General features: G+C 37.7%; 1 protein-coding gene and 2 pseudogenes across 1 annotated transcript; 1 reads left to right on the top strand and 2 right to left on the bottom strand.

Annotated features, from left to right (window-relative positions):
- The first annotated feature begins 3,505 nt into the window (after positions 1-3,505).
- On the top strand, positions 3,506-5,775 carry LOC131603292 (transmembrane emp24 domain-containing protein p24delta4-like). The gene is made up of 5 exons (XM_058875593.1): positions 3,506-3,524; positions 4,229-4,500; positions 4,713-4,925; positions 5,298-5,374; positions 5,486-5,775. Exons 1-5 carry the CDS (start codon positions 3,521-3,523, stop codon positions 5,628-5,630), a joined length of 711 nt encoding a protein of 236 aa, XP_058731576.1. The 5' UTR covers positions 3,506-3,520; the 3' UTR covers positions 5,631-5,775.
- Positions 5,776-5,969: 194 nt separating this feature from the next.
- Positions 5,970-7,937, bottom strand: LOC131605771 (receptor-like protein EIX1; annotated as a pseudogene).
- A 2,970-nt stretch (positions 7,938-10,907) lies between these two features.
- LOC131603291 (receptor-like protein EIX1) lies at positions 10,908-18,434 on the bottom strand (annotated as a pseudogene).
- Between the last annotated feature and the right edge of the window lie 5,524 nt (positions 18,435-23,958).

Here is a 23,958-nt window from a genome sequence, read left to right as displayed (position 1 = left end):
CCAAAAAAAAAAGTCTCTAACCAACTAGCTGAATGGGCCTAACAATTAATTTCTCTTTACACCCAATCACTTTCTCCGAACGCATCATTTTTTCATTTTACTTAAAGGTTAATTCGGAGATGCATTTGTGAAGGAATTTCAGGATATATTCACAGTTACATCTCTGAATTAATCTTTTTTTTTTAATTCAGAAATTGATTCGGAGATATATCTTCGAACTAGGTAAATATATTTAAACTCGTGCCAGTCTCTCCCGATTGTTTTCTTCATTTTCAGTTTAGAAAGTATGTTTTTTTCATTTGAGATCGTGAGCACCATAATTCCAGTCAACTTTTGAAGCAACATAAGAACCTCTACTTCTACCTTGTCAATCTCAACTCACTCTACCTACTATATTCAACACTAGTAAAGGACCCGTGCGCCCGCACGGGTCACGTAAAGTCGGTATAAATATTAAGTAAATATAATATGGTTATGGTTAAAAAATGTATTTTAATTTATACGAATTAACAGAAAAAAATCAATATTAATTGTCATATAAATATTAATTTAATTTATTATGTAGTAGTTGTTAGAATATAGATAGATTGTTTAATTGCTATTAAACCAAATATATGGTGGAAAAAAAGGTTTGGTCCGTCGGGCATGCCAATAATTTTTATAATTGTTTATAATTTTAATTTTACAACTTCTATCAATAATATAAAATAAAATATATTATACAACAAAAAAATATATTGGTTTAATAATTTGATTAGATTTAATGTAAAATAAAAAAATATCCACCAAAAAAAGATGGATAACACAATTTGATTATGTTTGTTAAATTTGTGTAGTAATTTAGAAGTTATATGCTATAGTAATTCAGAATTCATTAATATATGATCTCTATACTTGTTCAATTTAAGTAAATATTTTGTCGGCCCGTCAAAATAATAGGTTAGGTCCGTCAGACATGCCTATAATTTTTAAATTTTCTGTATTGTAAATTTATTAATTCTATTGATAATATATAATTTTATCATATAATAGAAAATATATTTAAACACAGTTAAATTTTCAGTTTAGAAAGTATGTTTTTTTCATTTGAGATCGTGAGCACCATAATTCCAGTCAACTTTTGAAGCAACATAAGAACCTCTACTTCTACCTTGTCAATCTCAACTCACTCTACCTACTATACTCAACATTTTGCATCCTCATCAACACATTTTTGATTAAGTTTCTCATTTTGCTTATTTTGAGTTTTAATTAATGTATTAGGTCAAATAAGTTACTTTTAATGTATTAGATAATATTAACATTTGAAATAGATAATGTGTAGGAGATGTTTTTAGCATTTCGATGATTTGGATGAGTTTTGGATGGTTAGGACATGTGTAGAGATGTCTTTGCTATTGAAATAAAAAAACGAAGCTTTTTCGGAGATGTATCTTTGAAATGGGTATTTTTTAGTGTTTGGAGATACATCTCTGAATTATTTCATATTTGATGCACTAATGTATTTTCTTATGTGTTTTCAAGGAAAATGGCAACAACAGGGTGAAACTCGACCGTGAAACCCTAATCGCGTCTCCTAGCCGCAAGAGGGCACTTCAACATCAGCAGGCCAGAGGTACGGGGGAATCGTCCCTAGGCATCACGACAGGGAAGCGTCGGGTTCTTTGAGTCGACTATCACATGGGTCTTCATCCCAGGCTCGTGTACACGAGGAGGAGGAGGCTCCAGCTGCACGTGATGATCTCCCTCCATTTGCATAGCCATTTCCACGAGGACCTACTGACACGTCATATATTTTGGAGACCATGTTGCTCCGCTTGTCTAAGCCGGAGAGGTATAATTCTTAACGCTTATTTTTTTATATTTTAACCAAATTCAATTCGACTGAGATTGTTATATTAACTTTTTAAGATTGTTATATTAACTTTTTAACATGAACGTGAGTATTTGAAATTTATGAACCATTACGTGAGTATTCTTCAACTGTCCTTTACAACTCTTTATCAAACCATATATTGTTTTTCCCATGTGAATCGTCAAACACGTTCTTAGGCCCAAAAAAAGTTTGGCAATGCCCATGCAGGATTGAAGTAGAAAAAGCTCACTTTGTGGATCCCTTAACTATGAGAGAAAATGCATTAACTCAACAACCCTAACAATTCTCTTCATGAACAACCCCTCGATAGATCCTTCATTTCGACTAATATCCCCTAAAAGCAATTTCATTGATTTTCATTTATTTGTAACTTTTTGATTTTTTTTTTAAATACCTATTTAGTATAAGTATGTTGTAAAAATGCATATTCTCATAATTATAGATGCATTTTTTTCATGCAAATCTAATTTTTTTTTCACATTTAGTCAATACAAAAACAACAAATAGCATTTTCTTTAATTTGTGGATAATTTTATATTCGCAAATTGATTTTTACGAATTTAGTACACATATGTGATAAAAAATACATTGCATAAAATATAAATAAGTAATTTTTCTGCATTTTTCATGTAAATATAAAGAATTCTGTGAAAGTTTTTATTAAAAACGCATAATGCATTTGAAACATGCAGAATTTTTTTTTCTTAAGAAATTAACATTTAACTATGATAAATTTTCTACATAATAAACTCAAGTATGTTCGCTAAATGACTCCAAATACAAGAGATCGATTGAATTGTGATATTCATTGTTTAAAAATAATTTATAAAATTAATTTTTGAAAATATTTATATTAGTATAAGTAATCAAATAGAAAGATAGCAGCAGAAAGAAAAAAAAGAGATAAAGAGATTGCACGAAATAAAGATTTATATAGTTTATTCGTTGTCATCATCAAAACTAACTTACATTTGTATTTGCACAATACATAAATCCATAACATGTACGTTAAAAATACATATTTTGAAAAATATAGATGTATGATTTTTATCTTCTTCATGTTAATTAATATGGAAGACAATTCACAAAAGTTAAAGGCAAAATACACTTTTTGATCCCGTTTATTAATTTTGAAATTTATTTTGGTCCCTTAATTTTAAAAAATTTCATATTGATCTCTTGCATCTTCAAAAGGTACCATTTTAATCTGTTTCGTCATATTAGCGATTGATTTTTGAGTCTTTCTAACGATAATTAGACGAAAAGGACCAATATAATACGTTTTGAAGAATTAATAAACTAAACTAATATAAAACTGTTTGGAGCTAAAGGATCAAAATAAAAGCCAAAAAGTATTTTGGCAAGATTAAAAGAACATAATAATTTGTTCATAAGAAAGAGGGGGTATGAGACAAATTAGTTGAGTGCGTTTAAATTTTTTTAAACTCATAAAGTAAAGTAATTTATGTTCATAATGTACATAATGTAGCACCAAGTGACTTGTGCATAATGTAGCACTGAAGAGGTGCAGACTTTATTTTAATTAATAGTTATAATATTTTATACTTAAAAAAAAATACATTTTACTATAAAATTTAAACATAGTATACAATTGGGGTGTCTTACTTTGGATGCATTACTCGGATGTGTAAAAAAAAAAAAACCATTTCTTTAAATATATTAATATTTAGTTGTTTTAATTTTGAAAAAAAAATATAGATTGTCAATCAATAATGATCATATATTATATGTCAATTCATACTGAAAATTTTAAATAATTTAAAACCCTTCAACTTTATATAAATAAAAAAAAATATGATGAAAAAGGAAGAATAGTTATTTAAATTATTTTTTACTATTAAATTTTTTCTCTTGCTATAGTTATTGACTTTATTTTTGAAAATATATTATTTAGTTTTTCAATTTTATATAGGTAGAAAAGGGAAAAATAGTGATTTATAATGAATTTGATAGAAATATACTGTCTATGAATATCAATTATTAATTTATTAAAATTATTTTATTTTAATTTTAATTTTTGTTAAAATAATTCATTTGAATGGTGATGATGTATCCATAGACTAAAATTACTAATTAATCTCTTGATATTATTTATACAAATTTATTTACTTTGATTATTATGAAAATTGTTTTTCTTCTATTTAAATAATTTTAAAATATATTTATGATTTGATGGAGTATACATAATTCATTGAATATCAATATAAAATTATTATACTTAGGTGTATCACCTATCTTCATTCGCAATAATAAAATAAAATTAGTACTATTACTATGACTGAAACTTTCCTTTTACCAAAAAAAACTGAAATAAAATAAAATTTTATACAGCACAAACAGATCCAAACTCTGAAGTCTGTGAATCTTCAATACTCATTACCGTGTCTATTCGAAAAGGGGTTATCATGGAGAACACAAGATTGTTACTTCTCTTTCTCTTCTTCTCAATCAATCTTCTACCTCCTACACTCGCTATCTGGCTCACGCTACCTTCGTCTGGTACCAAATGCGTTTCGGAAGAAATTCAGAATAACGTCGTCGTTTTGGCCGATTATGTCCTCGTTCCCGATGATCATACCCTATCGCCCACTCTCGCCGTCAAGGTTATCGCAATTCTCTTTATAATTACTTATCATTGTTAGGTTTAGGGTTGATTAATCGGAATCTCATGATCGGAAAACCTAGGTTTTTGTATGTTGATTTTGGATTTTGGATTATAGATTTGTAATGTGTTAATCGGTTATGTGTTAATTATATCTACAATTTTTTATAACAATTTCTGAAAATTATCTGTTACTTGGAATGTTTTGTTTAGGTTACATCACCGTATGGAAACAATCTTCATCATAAGGAGAACACAACACATGGGAATTTCGCGTTCACGACTCAAGAAACTGGGAACTACTTGGCATGCTTTTGGGTAGATAGCGGTAATCAAAAAGGTGGTGATGTTAGTGTGAACCTTGACTGGAAAATCGGGATTGCGGCCAAGGATTGGGATTCAGTTGCTAAGAAGGAGAAGATTGAGGTAAATGATATGTACAATTTTGTAACTACTGTTAACATAATGATCATGTAGATAGGACTTGTGAGTTTTACCTTTGAATGGTGTTAAAAAACGGTTGCATAAAGGTTTTCATGATTTTGGTTGTTACAGGTGCCGCGACACTGATTGCGGTCGTCGCGGTGTGAATTAGTCACAATTTGTTCTTCAATATAGAAAACGGTGATAATGGTATCGGCATCTGCCGAAACCGTTTTGTCACAGCCGTTTTCGTGGTCGCTGACCGTTTTTAAAAACCTTGGGCTGACCATTACTAATGGAGAGGATCCAAATCTGAATTGAAATCTATACCTCTTTTTTCTTCCTCTGATTTCCGTTTCTACATCTGAATGATAGGGAGTTGAGCTTGAGCTGAGAAAACTAGAAGGAGCAGTAGAGGCCATCCATGAGAATTTGCTCTATCTGAAGGGAAGGTAATTATTCCAATCATGTCAACACCTTTTTCTAGAAAGAATCCTCTGCAACTTTTCTAAGAAAGAAGACTTTTCTTATGTGTGTATATATTTTTTGTAATGTTTGGTCAGGGAAGCGGAAATGAGGATCGTGAGCGAAAAAACAAATGGCAGAGTGGCATGGTTTAGTTTAATGTCATTAGGTATCTGCATTGCAGTTTCAGTTTTGCAATTGTGGCATTTGAAGAGATTTTTCCAGAAGAAGAAGCTTATATAGATTATGCTATGCTAGTGTTAATTTAATTTTACTAGTGAAACAACTACCATAAACTAAAGCTTTTTTTTATTGAGTCCTACTTGCAACTTACAAGTTGTAGCAAGAGTTTTTTTTTTTGTTATGAATCGTCTTATACTTTGACCAATATTTTAAAACAAATGATAACATATTTAGGTTTACTGGGTAACTATAGTCATGCAATTGGATGCAGATTGGGTGATTCATTGTGTACATAAGCACAAAAGTAAGCACATAGTTTGGTTAAAGGGGCAGGTTCTTCAGTATGAAGTTTGCTCCGCAATTTATTAATTGTAACAACTACCGTGACATAGATCCTATCATTCATGTTGCCTAGAAAACGAAAATAAGCATATCTCCAAGATGCAAATAGTAATGTGGAGCCCCAAAATCCAGTAAAAAGCCTGCAATCATGGTTATGTAGAATGGATTTAGTTTCATTCCTGTTCTTCTGTCTTCCTGATTCCTGTCATTTTCATGTTCTTCAATGTGCATGTGTTAGTGGTTCACCACCAAGGTGTGGACTGTGGATTACCAGTGTAGGAGGATTTGTCAACTGAACTCCGAATGAAATTTTCCCAGACAAAGTGTTGTCTGATAAATTCAAATAGTAGAGGAAATATATATTAACCATGCTAGTGGAAGTGACATATGATAATTGATTTCACGGCTAATCTAATACTTCCAACATCGAACTACTCTTCCGGAAAAAAAAAAAAAAACTGTCATCTTTTTTCAATGCAATTTGAAGTAGATCCTTTGTTTTAGATTAATAGATCGAAAGACTTTCCTTCATTGCAAGAAACTCCATACGAGGTTTTTCATGTATTCTTTCATTAGTAACCATTGCAGAAAAAAACACATCTTGAAAGGTCTAAATATGTAAAGACTTGAGTATGCACAAATTTTTTGGGATACTTTCAGCAATGGAAATCCTATCCAATATTAATGCCTCTGGAATTTGCATGTCTGGACCAATCTAAGGTGGTATGGGTCCCCAAAATTGATTCGATCCTAAATCTAAAAAAAATGATCACTTTGCAGTTTTTTAGACTGTTTGAAATTTTTCAAAAAGATTATTATTGGACATTACTAATATACGAAGATACAATAGACTACCAAATGATTTTGGAATTGACATAATAAAATTGTTTTTAAGCCATGTTTAGAATAATCATGTTTGTCCATATGTCCAACAATTTGGGATGACTCCTGTCAAATTATTAGAAGATAAGTCAAGAGTTTACATAGTTACGGATACCAAACATTTGACACATTTGTGAAGTTGTTCCATTAAATGAATTGTTGCATAGATCCAAATTCCTTGAGTTAGGAGCAATCGAGGTAAGGGACATGAGAAAGTGTTGTAGCTCAAGTCAAGTGTTTTAAGTTTGAAGTTTTCTGTTAAATCATGTCTACATCTGCTCAATTTTTTGTAAGACAGGTTCATATTAGATGATAAATCCCAAAACCAATTGGGCACAAAATCGTAGATCCATGCATCTGATATATCAATATAGGAAGACATGATGTCAAACCTATAGTTTCAAGTTGGAAAGGAGGGACCCAATTTTTGCTCATGTTTAAAGTTACATGATTAAAAGATAGGTTCAACACATTAAGTTTGCTAAAGTTAGATTGATGAGCATATGTGAGATTACTCTCCAAATTATTTTGAGCTAAATCCAAAACAACTAATTTTGATTCTCTTTTTGTCTGTGATTTGTTTTTTTCCAACAGATTGATTGTGAATCCTTTTTTTCAATGGTCCATTTAGTTGATTAGTAGAAAGACATGATTCTTTCAAACTATTTAGGCCATAAACTTGGCCCAATGTTGACGGTATGGAAGCATTGAAGTTATTGTATGATAGATCAAATGCTAGCTTGTCGATGGAATCTGGTATTGAATCAATGACTATATTATGTGATATATAAAGTATTGCAAGAGTTATAGTCCTCTCAATTGAATATGGAATTATACCTTGTAAGTTATTCTTTGAGAACTTAAGCTATTCAAGGTGATGATAATTTTCAAACAACCATTCAGATATAGTACTAAAATAATTGATAGACAAATTAAGAGTTATAAGAGAATAAATTTTCATTTCAGATGGAGAAGTAGGTAGTTTGTTAAGACAACTGGATAAATGGATTGTTTCATGGAAGAAAATGCAAAATTTAAGGGTGGCAAAACGAGTCTGGTATGTCGGGTATGTCTGTTTTACTCGCACTTTTTTGTAGGGTGGGTTAAGATTTTAAGCTCCCACACTCTAATATGTTCACCCATCCTGTCTTTTTTTTGGGGCACGAAAATTTACATGAAAATTTGTAATTTTAAGTTTAAAAGATGCAATGTCCACAGTCCTACCCTGCCTGCACTCAATTTAAAAGATGCAATGTCCACGGTCCTGTTCAACATCAAATTTTATATCTTTAGTGTGAGATTTTGGATCGAACTCTAGTATGGCCGAAGGGTAGCTTCTTGGTTCGACAGGGTTAAGCATGAAGTCGAAGGTTGTTCACATGCTTGTGTCGAAGATGCTAGGGTTGTTAGCATGTTAAATTAGGTTTTAGTGTTTAAACCCTAATTTGTTAAGTTAACTTGTTTATTAAGTTGACTTGTGTAATGGGCCTTGTGGAAAAAGCCCATTAGTTAGTATGTTAGGTTTTATTATAAATAGCATACTAGTCTCTCATCATTGCTAAGCTGCAAATCCTAATTTAGGGTGAGAGAGGTTATTTGTTATTCTTGTAAACTTGTAATCTTGTTTTAAGAGAAAGTAAAAGAATAACGGTTATAACCAATTATTGTGTTCTTCTTCTCCCCTATAATTCCCTATTATACTTTGTTATTGGTATCGTTTTTCACAACAAATTAGTGCGGTGAGCGTGGAGAAGATGCCGTCAACAAAGTATGAGATTGAAAAATTCACCGGAGTGAATGATTTCGGTCTGTGGCGCTTGAAGATGAAAGCCCTACTGGTTCAGCAGGGTTGTTTGGAAGCGTTGAAGGGAGAGGCAGCCATGAATGCTGCATTAACGGCAGCAGAGAAGACAACTATGATCGAGAAAGCACACAGCGCAATTTTGTTGAGCCTTGGTGATAAGGTTCTCCGACAGGTATCAAAGGAGACGACGGCATCAGGGTTATGGGTGAAACTTGAAAGTTTGTATATGACCAAATCGCTGGTAAATTGACTCTACCTGAAGCAAGCTTTGTATTCATTCAAGATGATTGAAGACAAAGTATTGGCTGAGCAGTTGGATATGTTCAACAAGCTGATTCTTGATCTTGAAAATATTGATGTGAAGATCGATGATGAAGATCAAGCGCTGTTACTATTGTGTTCTTTGCCTAGATCACATGCTCACTTCAAAGAAACTCTCTTGTATGGAAGGGAGTCCCTGACGTTTGAAGAAGTTCAATCAGCCTTATACTCTAAGGACTTGAATGAACGAAAGGAGCATAAACCTTCGACTGTTGGCGAAGGTTTGGCCGTTAAAGGAAAACTCTTACGAAAGGATGGTAAGTTCGACAAGAAGAAAGGCAAAAGCCAGTCGAAGTCTTACAGTGGCGAAGCATCTGGCATTCGATGCTACCATTGTAAAAAGGAGGGTCACACAAGAAAGGTGTGCCCTGAACGCCTGAAATATCATGGAGGTAAGGATAATGGCAACGCTGCCATTGTTCAAGATGATTTCGAATCATCTGATGTTCTTGTGGTTTCAAGCAGTGACTCTAAGAGAGAGTGGATTATGGATTCAGGTTGCACTTGGCACATGACTCCAAACAAAGACTTGTTCGAGGAATTATGTGATCAAGATGGTGGATCAGTATTGCTGGGAAACAACAAGGCTTGCAAGATTGCAGGTATTGGATCTGTTAGATTCAAGCTCCATGATGAGTCAATAAGGTTGTTGACTGAAGTCAGGTATGTTCCTGATTTGAAGAGAAATCTGCTTTCTCTTGGTGAATTCGACAAGAAAGGATATGTTTTCCAAGGAGAGAAAAGTATCCTAAGAGTCATGAAGGGTTCGAAGGAAGTCTTGAGAGGCGTGAAGAAACAAGGCTTGTATACCCTTGAGGCTGAAGTTGTAAGTGGTTCGACAAATGTTGCATCCACGAAACCTTTGTCGAAAACTGAAATCTGGCACATGAGATTGGGCCATGTCAGTGAAAGGGGTCTGGTCGAATTAGGGAAACAAAATCTGCTTGGTGGAGACAAAGTCGAAAAGCTGAAGTTTTGTGAACCCTGTGTACTTGGAAAATCTTGCAGAGTGAAGTTCAACAAAGGCAAATCAAGAACACATGGATCCCTTGATTACATCCATGCTGATCTTTGGGGGCCTGCAAGGTGTGCATCACATTCTGGGGCAAGGTATTTCCTATCCATAGTAGATAATTATTCCAGAAAATTATGGGTATTCATCCAGAAGACTAAGGATGAAACGTTTGAGAATTTCAAAAGTTGGAAGACTCTGGTTGAAAATCAGACTGGCAGAAAGGTCAAGAGGTTGAGAACCGACAATGGCCTTGAATTTTGCTATGAGGCATTCGACAGTTTTTGTGCTACCTCTGGTATTGCAAGGCATAGAACTACTGCAGGTACTCCACAACAAAATGGTTTGGCTGAAAGGTTTAATCGAACTATTTTGGAGAGAGTTAGATGTATGTTGACTAGTGCGGGGTTAAAGAAGGTGTTCTGGGCTGAGGCTGTTGCGACAGCAACATATCTGATAAACAGATGTCCTTCGACAGCGTTAGATATGAAGACACCTGAAGAAGTTTGGTCGGGACATCCACCAGATCTCGATAAACTGAGAGTATTTGGCTGCATAGCCTATGCTCACATTAGGCAAGACAAGGTCGAACCTAGAGCTCTGAAATGCATGTTCATGGGATACCCAGAAGGAGTCAAAGCTTATAGGCTATGGTGCCTAGAGCCAGGTCACAAGAGGTGTATCACCAGTCGAGATGTTGTTTTCAATGAAGCTGAAATGGCTTTTAAGAAAACTGATGATGTTGGTCGAAGTACAGAAACATCTGACGAAGAGCTGGAACAGGTAGAGATTCCTGTTGAGGTGGAGCATGTTGATGCTGAATTGCATGTCCCTGATGAAGTCGAAGAAGAAGCAGAAGATGCTGAGGAAGTTGAGGAAACTGACGATGACTACCTATTGTCGAGAGATAGGTCGAGAAGAGTCATCAAACCACCTCAGAGACTTGGGTATGCAGATCTTATAGGTTATGCATTAATCTCTGCCAGTGAGGTTCTTGATGATGAACCTAGAGATTATAAGGAAGTTATGAGGAGTCAAAATAAGACTGAATGGCTGAAGGCCATGGATGATGAGATGAAATCTCTTCATGATAATCACACTTGGGAACTAATCAAGAAACCTGCTGGGGCAAGGTTAGTCAGCTGTAAATGGATTTTCAAAGTTAAGGAAGGAATTGAAGGAGTGACGTCGAAAAGATATAAGGCAAGGTTAGTCGCAAGGGGTTTCACTCAGAAAGAAGGTGTCGACTTCAATGATGTGTTTTCTCCTGTTGTGAAACATAGGTCCATTCGAATGCTGCTTGCCATGGTGGCACAGTTCGATCTTGAACTGGAACAGATGGATGTGAAAACTGCGTTCTTGTATGGTGATCTAGATGAAACGATCCTGATGAGGCAACCTGAAGGGTATGTCGAAAAGGGGAAGGATGATTATGTGTGTAAGTTAAAGAGATCCTTGTATGGGCTAAAACAATCTCCTCGACAGTGGAATAGGAGATTCGACAAGTTCATGGCACGCATAAGTTTCATTAGAAGTCAGTTCGACCACTGTGTTTACTTCAGATTTCGACCTGGTAATTCATTTGTTATTTTGTTGCTTTATGTGGATGATATTCTCATAGCAAGCAACAGTGTCGAAGATGTGATGAGGGTGAAGGCTGAACTCAATAAGGAGTTCGATATGAAGGATCTGGGAGCTGCTTCCAGGATTCTTGGAATTGACATTCGAAGAGATAGAAAGAAGTCGAAGTTATGCCTATCTCAAGAGGCATATCTACGGAAGATTCTTGAAAAGTTTGGTATGTCGAATTCGAAGCCAGTTGTGACTCCAACAAACCCTCAATTCAAGCTGAGTATTGATCAGTGTCCCAGTACTGATGTGGAAAGAGCCTATATGAATAGCATCCCATATGCTAATATAGTTGGTTCTTTGATGTATGCTATGGTTTGTACTAGACCCGACATAGCATACGCAGTAAGTCTTGTAAGCAGGTACATGGCGAATCCTGGAAAGGCTCACTGGCAAGCATTGAAGTGGATTTTAAGGTACATAAATGGGTCTCTGAATAGAGTCCTAATTTATGGTGGAGCCTTGGGTGAAGATGGTAAAGCAGTAATCGAAGGATATGTCGACTCTGATTATGCAGGTTGTATGGATTCCAGGAAATCTATTTCTGGATATGTTTTCACTATGTTTGGCACAGCAATTAGTTGGAAAGCAACACTTCAGAAGGTTGTTGCTCTATCAACCACTGAAGCGGAGTACATTGCATTAACTGAAGCTGTGAAAGAAGCATTGTGGCTTGAAGGTTTTGCGAAGGAGCTGAAACTTCAAGGTCGAGGTATCACTGTTAAATGTGATAGTCAAAGTGCAATACACCTGTCGAAGAATTCAGCCTATCATGAGCGAACTAAGCACATTGATGTGAGGCTGCATTTCGTCAGAGGAGTAATCGAGCGTGGAGAAGTCCAAGTGCTGAAGGTTTCGACTGAAGACAATGTTGCTGATATGATCACCAAGACATTGTCGAGTTGCAAGTTTTTCCACTGTATGCAGTTGATAAAGCTGCATGAAGAAAGCTAGTTTGTTCCCTTGATGTTGTAGAGTTAGATCCAAGGTGGAGATTTGTGAGATTTTGGATCGAACTCTAGTATGGCCGAAGGGTAGCTTCTTGGTTCGACAGGGTTAAGCATGAAGTCGAAGGTTGTTCACATGCTTGTGTCGAAGATGCTAGGGTTGTTAGCATGTTAAATTAGGTTTTAGTGTTTAAACCCTAATTTGTTAAGTTAGCTTGTTTATTAAGTTGACTTGTGTAATGGGCCTTGTGGAAAAAGCCCATTAGTTAGTATGTTAGGTTTTATTATAAATAGCATACTAGTCTCTCATCATTGCTAAGCTGCAAATCCTAATTTAGGGTGAGAGAGGTTATTTGTTATTCTTGTAAACTTGTAATCTTGTTTTAAGAGAAAGTAAAAGAATAACGGTTATAACCAATTAAGGTGTTCTTCTTCTCCCCTATAATTCGAAGCCAGTTGTGACTCCAACAAACCCTCAATTCAAGCTGAGTATTGATCAGTGTCCCAGTACTGATGTGGAAAGAGCCTATATGAATAGCATCCCATATGCTAATATAGTTGGTTCTTTGATGTATGCTATGGTTTGTACTAGACCCGACATAGCATACGCAGTAAGTCTTGTAAGCAGGTACATGGCGAATCCTGGAAAGGCTCACTGGCAAGCATTGAAGTGGATTTTAAGGTACATAAATGGGTCTCTGAATAGAGTCCTAATTTATGGTGGAGCCTTGGGTGAAGATGGTAAAGCAGTAATCGAAGGATATGTCGACTCTGATTATGCAGGTTGTATGGATTCCAGGAAATCTATTTCTGGATATGTTTTCACTATGTTTGGCACAGCAATTAGTTGGAAAGCAACACTTCAGAAGGTTGTTGCTCTATCAACCACTGAAGCGGAGTACATTGCATTAACTGAAGCTGTGAAAGAAGCATTGTGGCTTGAAGGTTTTGCGAAGGAGATGAAACTTCAAGGTCGAGGTATCACTGTTAAATGTGATAGTCAAAGTGCAATACACCTGTCGAAGAATTCAGCCTATCATGAGCGAACTAAGCACATTGATGTGAGGCTGCATTTCGTCAGAGGAGTAATCGAGCGTGGAGAAGTCCAAGTGCTGAAGGTTTCGACTGAAGACAATGTTGCTGATATGATCACCAAGACATTGTCGAGTTGCAAGTTTTTCCACTGTATGCAGTTGATAAAGCTGCATGAAGAAAGCTAGTTTGTTCCCTTGATGTTGTAGAGTTAGATCCAAGGTGGAGATTTGTGAGATTTTGGATCGAACTCTAGTATGGCCGAAGGGTAGCTTCTTGGTTCGACAGGGTTAAGCATGAAGTCGAAGGTTGTTCACATGCTTGTGTCGAAGATGCTAGGGTTGTTAGCATGTTAAATTAGGTTTTAGTGTTTAAACCCTAATTTGTTAAGTTATCTTGTTTATTAAGTTGACTTGTGTAATGGGCCTTGTGGAAAAAGCCCATTAGTTAGTATGTTAGGTTTTATTATAAATAGCATACTAGTCTCTCATCATTGCTAAGCTGCAAATCCTAATTTAGGGTGAGAGAGGTTATTTGTTATTCTTGTAAACTTGTAATCTTGTTTTAAGAGAAAGTAAAAGAATAACGGTTATAACCAATTATTGTGTTCTTCTTCTCCCCTATAATTCGAAGCCAGTTGTGACTCCAACAAACCCTCAATTCAAGCTGAGTATTGATCAGTGTCCCAGTACTGATGTGGAAAGAGCCTATATGAATAGCATCCCATATGCTAATATAGTTGGTTCTTTGATGTATGCTATGGTTTGTACTAGACCCGACATAGCATACGCAGTAAGTCTTGTAAGCAGGTACATGGCGAATCCTGGAAAGGCTCACTGGCAAGCATTGAAGTGGATTTTAAGGTACATAAATGGGTCTCTGAATAGAGTCCTAATTTATGGTGGAGCCTTGGGTGAAGATGGTAAAGCAGTAATCGAAGGATATGTCGACTCTGATTATGCAGGTTGTATGGATTCCAGGAAATCTATTTCTGGATATGTTTTCACTATGTTTGGCACAGCAATTAGTTGGAAAGCAACACTTCAGAAGGTTGTTGCTCTATCAACCACTGAAGCGGAGTACATTGCATTAACTGAAGCTGTGAAAGAAGCATTGTGGCTTGAAGGTTTTGCGAAGGAGCTGAAACTTCAAGGTCGAGGTATCACTGTTAAATGTGATAGTCAAAGTGCAATACACCTGTCGAAGAATTCAGCCTATCATGAGCGAACTAAGCACATTGATGTGAGGCTGCATTTCGTCAGAGGAGTAATCGAGCGTGGAGAAGTCCAAGTGCTGAAGGTTTCGACTGAAGACAATGTTGCTGATATGATCACCAAGACATTGTCGAGTTGCAAGTTTTTCCACTGTATGCAGTTGATAAAGCTGCATGAAGAAAGCTAGTTTGTTCCCTTGATGTTGTAGAGTTAGATCCAAGGTGGAGATTTGTGAGATTTTGGATCGAACTCTAGTATGGCCGAAGGGTAGCTTCTTGGTTCGACAGGGTTAAGCATGAAGTCGAAGGTTGTTCACATGCTTGTGTCGAAGATGCTAGGGTTGTTAGCATGTTAAATTAGGTTTTAGTGTTTAAACCCTAATTTGTTAAGTTAGCTTGTTTATTAAGTTGACTTGTGTAATGGGCCTTGTGGAAAAAGCCCATTAGTTAGTATGTTAGGTTTTATTATAAATAGCATACTAGTCTCTCATCATTGCTAAGCTGCAAATCCTAATTTAGGGTGAGAGAGGTTATTTGTTATTCTTGTAAACTTGTAATCTTGTTTTAAGAGAAAGTAAAAGAATAACGGTTATAACCAATTATTGTGTTCTTCTTCTCCCCTATAATTCGAAGCCAGTTGTGACTCCAACAAACCCTCAATTCAAGCTGAGTATTGATCAGTGTCCCAGTACTGATGTGGAAAGAGCCTATATGAATAGCATCCCATATGCTAATATAGTTGGTTCTTTGATGTATGCTATGGTTTGTACTAGACCCGACATAGCATACGCAGTAAGTCTTGTAAGCAGGTACATGGCGAATCCTGGAAAGGCTCACTGGCAAGCATTGAAGTGGATTTTAAGGTACATAAATGGGTCTCTGAATAGAGTCCTAATTTATGGTGGAGCCTTGGGTGAAGATGGTAAAGCAGTAATCGAAGGATATGTCGACTCTGATTATGCAGGTTGTATGGATTCCAGGAAATCTATTTCTGGATATGTTTTCACTATGTTTGGCACAGCAATTAGTTGGAAAGCAACACTTCAGAAGTTTGTTGCTCTATCAACCACTGAAGCGGAGTACATTACATTAACTGAAGCTGTGAAAGAAGCATTGTGGCTTGAAGGTTTTGCGAAGGAGCTGAAACTTCAAGGTCGAGGTATCACTGTTAAATGTGATAGTCAAAGTGCAATACACCTGTCGAAGAATTCAGCCTATCATGAGCGAACTAAGCACATTGATGTGAGGCTGCATTTCGTCAGAGGAGTAATCGAGCGTGGAGAAGTCCAAGTGCTGAAGGTTTCGACTGAAGACAATGTTGCTGATATGATCACCAAGACATTGTCGAGTTGCAAGTTTTTCCACTGTATGCAGTTGATAAAGCTGCATGAAGAAAGCTAGTTTGTTCCCTTGATGTTGTAGAGTTAGATCCAAGGTGGAGATTTGTGAGATTTTGGATCGAACTCTAGTATGGTTTCCCCTTCCCCATTCTAGATAGATAGATCGAAAGACTTTCCTTAATGGTAAGAATCTCCATATAGGGTTTATCATTTATACTTTCATCCGTAGCCATTGCAGGAAATACACATCTTGGAATCTCTCCCATCAATTTATTTTCAGAAAGGTCTATAAAGATTAAAGACTTGAGTTGGCATAACGTTGTTGGGATATTTTCATCGAAGGAATTCCGACGCAATAAAAGTATCTCTAAGATTTGCATGTTTGTACCAATCCAAGATGGTATGGGCCCCCTTAATTGATTTGATTCTAAATTCAAAAATGTAAGCACTTGACAATTCTTTAAAGTGTTAGGAATTTTCCCAGAAAGATTATTGCTGTTCATTATCAACACGTGGAGATACAATAAGCTACCAAATGAATTTGGAATTGACCCTGTAAATTTGTTTTTAGCTAGATTGAGAATAATCATGTTTGTACCATATGTCCAACTATTTGGGATGACTCCTGACAAATTATTATAAGATAAGTCAAGAGTTTCCAGTTAGTTATTGAAAGTCAACATCTCACACACTTGTGAAATTGTTCCATAAAATAAATTGTTGGATAGATCTAAAGTCCTAGAGTTAGGAGGCAACCAAGGCAATGGACATAAGAAATTATTGAAGCTCAAATCAAGTGTTTTAAGTTTGATTTTTTGTGATAAATCATGTCCACATTTTCTCAGCTCATTGTAAGAGAGGTTCATATACTCAACATTAGGTGACAAATCCCAAAACCAATTAGGCACACTATCAGAGATACTTGTATCTGATACATCTATATGGGATAAATGATTTTGTGTTTGAATCCATTTTGGAAATTGAGGACCCAAATGACATTTTGCCAAACCTAAAGTTTCAAGTTGGAAAGGAGGGATCCAATTTTCGCTCATTTTTAAAGTTACATGATTAAAAGATAGGTCCAACACTTTGAGGTTGCTAAAGTTAGACAGATGAACATCTCTGATATTACCCTCAAAATTGTTGTGACCTAAATCTAACACAACTAGTTTTGATAGTTGGTGAAGGCTTCTTTCTAATGACCCGTTTAGTTGATTACTAGAAAGATGCAATTCTTTCAAACTATTTTGGCCATGAGCTTGACCCAATTTTGATGGTATTGAACCATTGAGCTTATTGTATGATAGATCAAGTACTACAAGACTCACTAATCTATCAATGGAAGGCGGTATTGAGCCACTGAGTATATTATGTGAAAGATCAAGTGTTCTAAGAGTTGTCATCCTCTTGATTGAATATGGTATATGGCCTTGTAAACTGCTTTTTGAGAGATTAAGGTATTGAAGGCGATGGCATTTTTCAAACAACCAATCAGGAATAGCACAATTGAAATAATTGACAGACAAATCGAGTGTTACTAGAGAATCAAAATTCACTTTCGATGGCAAGGATAAAGGTAGTTCATAAAGCTGACAATCTGACAAACGCAGTGTTTCAAGGGAAGGAAGTATTGGACTAATCTCATGAAACCAATCATTTTCAGAATTGCCAAGAGGAACACCACTTAAATCGAGAGTTTTTAAGGAAGAAAGTCCATGAAGCCATTTTAGATTATGGACATACAAACTATTGCCACTCAAATCAAGTGATTCAAGTAGTGAAAAGTTTCCAGTATTATCAAAGAGACTCCCCTTAAAATTTGCATGAGATAGATCAAGATGTTTTAAATTTGTCATGGTACCTAGAAAAGCAGGCAGACTAGATTGCATGAAATCATTGCCACCAAGGTTCAAATAACTTAAATATGGCAATTGTAACAAAGATGGACTTAAGTAACCTTGAAGTTTATCTAAGGAATTAGAAGAATGGAGATTAAGAGAGATAACATGACCTGTGGTTGTGTTACATCTAACTCCTTTCCAATGGCAACAATCTTTTCCAACTGTCCATGAAGATAAAAGATTAGAAGGGTCTTTCAAACCACTTTTGAACTCAAGAAGAGCCTCTGCTTCTGTGTTGAACCCTCCATTGCATAGAACGTCTTCTTGCATTAGAAGGCATAGAATTACAATAAGTTGAAGGAATTTGGTATTCACCATCATTTTTTAATTTATAGGTTCTTAACTCTATAACACTTTCTCTATTTTCTTGAATAAACACACCACTATTTATAGGAATTCTAGTGCCTTTTTGTTAATGTCAAATTAACATTAGATCTTCAAACAAAAACTTAGTGGACTTGACTTCAATGACTTTGCAATGGAATGTTTTTATAATATTTCTTAACTAACTTTAATTAATGTATAACATTAAAATGTAGTGTTAAGTGGTAAAGTAAAGTTAGTTAAGGTTTTTAAAATAATCATCAATTATACTGATTATAATGATACAATGGATTTAAATTATTGAAACATTTTTACCAATTATAATTAATATAATAGTTAGTTAAATTAAAATATTATAAAAACATTCCATTGAAAAGTCATTGAAGTCAAGTCCACTGAGTTTTTCTACAAATAATTTAAAGTTCTATTGTCTTTTTGCAACCAAAATAAAAAAATCCAAGTCTTTTTTGAAGTCAAGATTAATTTGATCTTTATATTTTGTAATGAATTGTTATGAGAAGCGAGACAAATTTGATCACGATGTTGAATGAAGAGTGTACTTCTACTACCATATAGTATTATTGACTCGTTCAATAGAGGAAATTGTTAAGAAATGTAGTTGAATCTAATTCAACCTTATAAAACCAATTTGTAGGGTGAGGGTAACCCTCACTTATAAGTACATGTTCATGCCATATATTTTTCGATGTGAAACTTTTAACAGAATCCATCATCATCACCATACGAAGACTGTTATAACATGAAAATGCCAATGTTAAGTGGTAAAGTAAAGCTAGTTAATGTTCTTAAAATAATCATCAATTATGTTGATTATAATGATAAAATAAATTTAAATTATTAAAATATTTTTTAACCAATTATAATTAATATATAGTTAATTAAATTAAAATATTATAATGAAATATTAATAAACATTCGATTAATACTCTATAACAATGAATAATTTAAAAAAAGAATTGTAACGAAGACGCGTAAAATATAAAATGGAAAGAATAATTAAGTAACATAAAAACATTCCATCGCAAAGTCATTGAAGTCAAGTCCACTAAGTTTTTCTACAAATAATTTAAAGTTCTATTGTCTTTTTGCAAACAATATAAAAAAGTTTTTTCTTTATCCACCTTCCTACGGGGTCACACCCAGCGAAAACCTCACTTTACCCCTGCTTCGGAAATGCATTTTCAAAATATTTTTTTCTAAATTTTTTCAGACTTCGGAAGTGCATATCCGAAAATACCAAATGGGGGTGTTTTCGGAGATGCACTTCCGAAAACACTTTTTTTTCAGATTTTAGTGTAAATTGGAAGTGCATTTCCGAATTATGCAGGAGGCTCTTTTTTTATGCTTTTTCTAATAGTCTAGTACGAAAGATATACAAAACGTAAAATATATACAAAACGAAAAAAGCCGGACAAAACAAACGACATATCAACGTAAACTACTAATATAATAAATAAAATTCAAATAATATATACAGACCGAGTCATAGTGTCCGAAATATATAATCCGAATACAAAAAAATAAACCCGAAACCCTACTGGGTATGCCTAACCCTCTCTCCCTGGGACCTCCTCTGCCGCCTGTATGCTGCCGCACGGCCCGCATCACCGACGAGCCTCTGGACCGCCTTGATAAATGATACCTTGATCAGACACGTCCCGTCCAAGCAGCTCTATCCGCTGGCACATCGGCAGGAGATCAATGGCATGGTCATCCTCGGCCTGTTGGTTCTCCAGGATCTCCTCGTATGCTGGCCTAGGAGTGCCGAGAGCGTCGGATCTCATTAGAGGATGTGACACCCGATAGAACCACATGACATACCCATCCACACTGTGCAAGTTCTGGGTGACCCGAATGCGACGATACTCTTCCGCGACCACATGACGCTCCCAATCTGCAAATATGTCAGTGAGCTGCACTCGGGTAACTGTGTCGGGAGCAGCCTCAAAAGGTGACCTGGGTATCATCTGCACAAATCCAAACTGCCGCATGCACCGCTCAGGGAGATACCTCACTATGGTGTTGGTCCCGCATGCCAACCAGCCAGAATATAACGAGATGTTGTCAAAGGCGACAACATCAGTGTAGTCGCTGAATGGCCTCCAACTGATGTCATTGTGCATCGTGCGGTCGAGGTACCCAGTGTAGTCAACTGCCTGGTCCTCTAGTTGGAGGCCTCATTGAGCTTTTGGTATAGGTATACCAGAATAGCTGACCCCCAGTTCCACTGGTGAACGGTAGTCAAGTCCATGAAGTAGCGGAGGTAGGTCACGTCAACATATCTTGCACTCTTGTCTACAAAGAGTGCAGCGCCTACCACAAATATGAGCCAGCACCGGAGAGCGCAACCACGGTGATACTCCACAAATAGGGCGTCATCCGCCTCCTCGGATTCGGCCGCCGCCACCAGGTGGTTCTCGAAATAAGTGCTCAGTGTGGTAAACCGGATATGAGGCCCATTTGTCGTCTGACACTCGAAGTCAGCCATATCTGGCTCCTTACCCAGATAGAGCGCCATCCACTCGATGGCTTCGACCCTCTGGATCCGAGAATGGTCCAGCAGCATCCCCCTAATCGGCAAGTGGAGAAGACACTGCACATCATTCAAGGTGATCGTCATCTCCCCAACCGGTAAGTGGAAAGAAGACGTCTCCCTGTGCCACCTCTCCACAAAGGCCCCCTGCATGCCGTGGCTGATGGTGGTATACCTCGTCATGCACAGCTCACCTAGCCCTGAAGCTCTCACCGCGTCGTTAAACCACTGCGCCTCTGGTTTAAAGAGACTGCTTTCGGGCGTGGTTCACCTGTTTCAAAGTCTGTCTCTCCTGTTACAACAAAAACAAAAAAACACACTGTTACTTAGACTGTTAAGAAAATGTTGAATAAACAGCTAAATAAAAAACGGTTAAATAATAAAGTCGGGCAAATTATAAAAAACATCTCTCCCCCCAGATACGTCGAGCGACATGCTCGTGATAAGTAATCAGCAAGGTCGTGTCAATGGGCCCTCCCGGGTAGCCCTCCTCCTCCGCCTCCTCCTCCCCGTGCGGAGGGTCAACGTCTGGTACCTCCTCAGCCTCCTGGTATCTAACTGCCTCCTTCTCCTCCTCCTCACGTACCTCCTGCTGGCGGGAAGAAGATACCCGAGCCAGACGACTCCTCGATCCAGATGCAGAAGTACCCTCGTCCATCTGCACGGAAACTCGCACACGTCCCCGTCCCTGCATCGACGCCAACTGCGCCGCCCGCTCGCGTCTAACCGACGCAGTCTGGGTCTCTCTACCCCGTCTGATGCGTGCTGGGTTGCCTGCCATATTCTTGGAAACAATTGAAAACAATAAGAATGGGAAACACTTGAAAAACAAAAAAAAAATTGACCACTTCGGAAGTTCATTTCCGAAACTGAGAATGAAGGTGTTTTCGGAAATGAACTTCCGAAGCACCCTTGCGAAGCTCACTTCTGCATCTTCCATGGCAGACCCCAAAATCCAACATCAAAACACCTTATAATGATTCTAAACAACCTACATACCACTACCAACCTACCCCTATATCATTTTTGCAAGTTCTAAACACCCTAAAAGAGATTTGAATCATAGATCTAAAGATTGAAAAACTTACCAATCGAAGAGATTAAGTAGCTTTAGGTTGAGATTGAGCAGCTTTTGGAATGCTTAACTGTAGACTTCACACTTGGTTTTGCAAAAATTTTGAAGAGAGGAAGTTTGAAGATGATTTAGGGTAAAATGGATGGGGGAGGGAGCTGTTTTGCTTTTCCGAAGTAAAGGGTATTTTGGATTTTTCACCATAAGAGACCAAGAAAGTAGGGAGGTTGGTAAAGAAATTTCCTATAAAAAATCCAAGTCTTTTCTTAAGTCAAGATTAATTTGATCTTTTTATTTTTTGTAATGAATCACTCTTTCTTTGATCAATTGGAATCCATCACCGTATGCATGGAATCAATCACTCTTTCTTTGATCCAATTTTGGTTTCCACCGAAATAACGAAGAAATTCTAGTGCTTGTCCTCTTATATTATGAATCAAACATAACTGTTCTGGACTGGGCCAAGGTTAGGCCCACTACGATTTTCGGCCCAATAAACCTCAGAGGCCCACGTTCCTCCTCGGCCCTCCTACGCACTTAGGACGCCCATCTCAGACATGCTCGGCTGTCCTATATCCCCGGAGCATATGACACCCGATATGCTCGGCATTGACGACCCCGCAAACACCTTCGTTGCCGAGGACCCTGCTCCGCGCAGTGGTCCTTCACACCTAATCCTCCGAATACTACGGAGTCCACGTGGCCCCTATAAGACCGCGTCTCCCTTGGATTCCGGAGCGGTTAACCAGGACAGAGGGCATCACGCACCTCCGATATTTCCGCCTAGGAAACCTGGCAGTCTCCTAGTTGGGCTTGGAAATCCAGTCCACTAGCGTGATCATGGCCCAGCGCTGGGGGCTATAAATACCCTCTCTCAGTAGAGGGTCAGGTATTCAATTCTTACTCACTCTTAGCTAGTACTTGCGCTCCTTTGCTCGTCAACTTACTTTGGCATTGGAGTACCTTGCAGGTACACCCCCCCTTCTCCTTCCTAGAAGATCCAGTCCGAGCAGCCTACGACGATTCTTCTGATCAGGTACGATCAGTGGCGCCGTCTGTGGGAAACTTGCTTCCCCATCTTTAACAAACAAAGATCAAAGCTAATCATCTCCAATCGTCATGGCTGACAACAACAACAACAACATCCCAAGCGCTGACCCTTTCCTCCTTCACGAGCTGATCGAGGAATCCTCCCGCGAGCTAGCTAATCGTCGTCGGGGGGATCGTCGGCAACAAAGGTCCGGGCATATAACCCAGGGCACTCAGCTGCTGCAGGTCCTACAACAGGTCCAGAATGTTGACCAAGTTCCTCCAGAAGGTCACGTTCAGAACGGCGAGCAGATCCGAACGACCAACGGGTCAGAACATGCCCAGAATGTGAATGAGACCGACCTCCGAGACGGGCAACATGCTTCCTCATTCACCCATACCTCCGAGAGGCGGAGAACCCGTCATGGAGAAGACGAGGAGCCACTCAACATTCCCGAGGACACTGACCCCATCACCGTCCGCTTGCTCAAAGAAATACAGTTGACGAATAGCCTCCTCAGAATCCAGGACGACCGAATTCACGAACTGGAAAGACAGCGACGACGTCGCCCCTCTCCGCGGAGGCGCCACAGGTCTCGCTCCTATTCCTCCTCGCGCTCACCGCCGAGAAGATACCGTCGGCGATCTCCATCCTCTTCGAGGTCTCCCCCGAGAAGACATCGCCGCCGGAGGACCCGTTCCCGTTCTCCACCCAGAAAGAACAGGAAGAACCAGAAACCTGAAGCCGCTGAACAAAGGAGCCCCTCCCCCGAACAGGGCCGCCGGGGCCCCTCCAAGGCTGCGTTGGGTGACAACCAAGATGATTCCCGACGAAACAGGCACTACCGTTCACCAGGTCCGAGCGACGAGGAGGACTTCCGCAGCCCCTTGTCCGCCAAGATCCGGAGAGCTCACCTCCCTCGAGGGATGGAAAAACCGCCAATATTGGACCAATACGACGGGACCACTGACCCCGACGACCATAT

The sequence above is a fragment of the Vicia villosa genome, linkage group LG5, assembly GCF_029867415.1.
Source record: "Vicia villosa cultivar HV-30 ecotype Madison, WI linkage group LG5, Vvil1.0, whole genome shotgun sequence".
Lineage (NCBI taxonomy): Eukaryota > Viridiplantae > Streptophyta > Magnoliopsida > Fabales > Fabaceae > Vicia > Vicia villosa.
The sequence above is the reverse complement of the archived record's forward strand: the minus strand, read 5'-3'. Positions and strand labels throughout refer to the sequence as shown.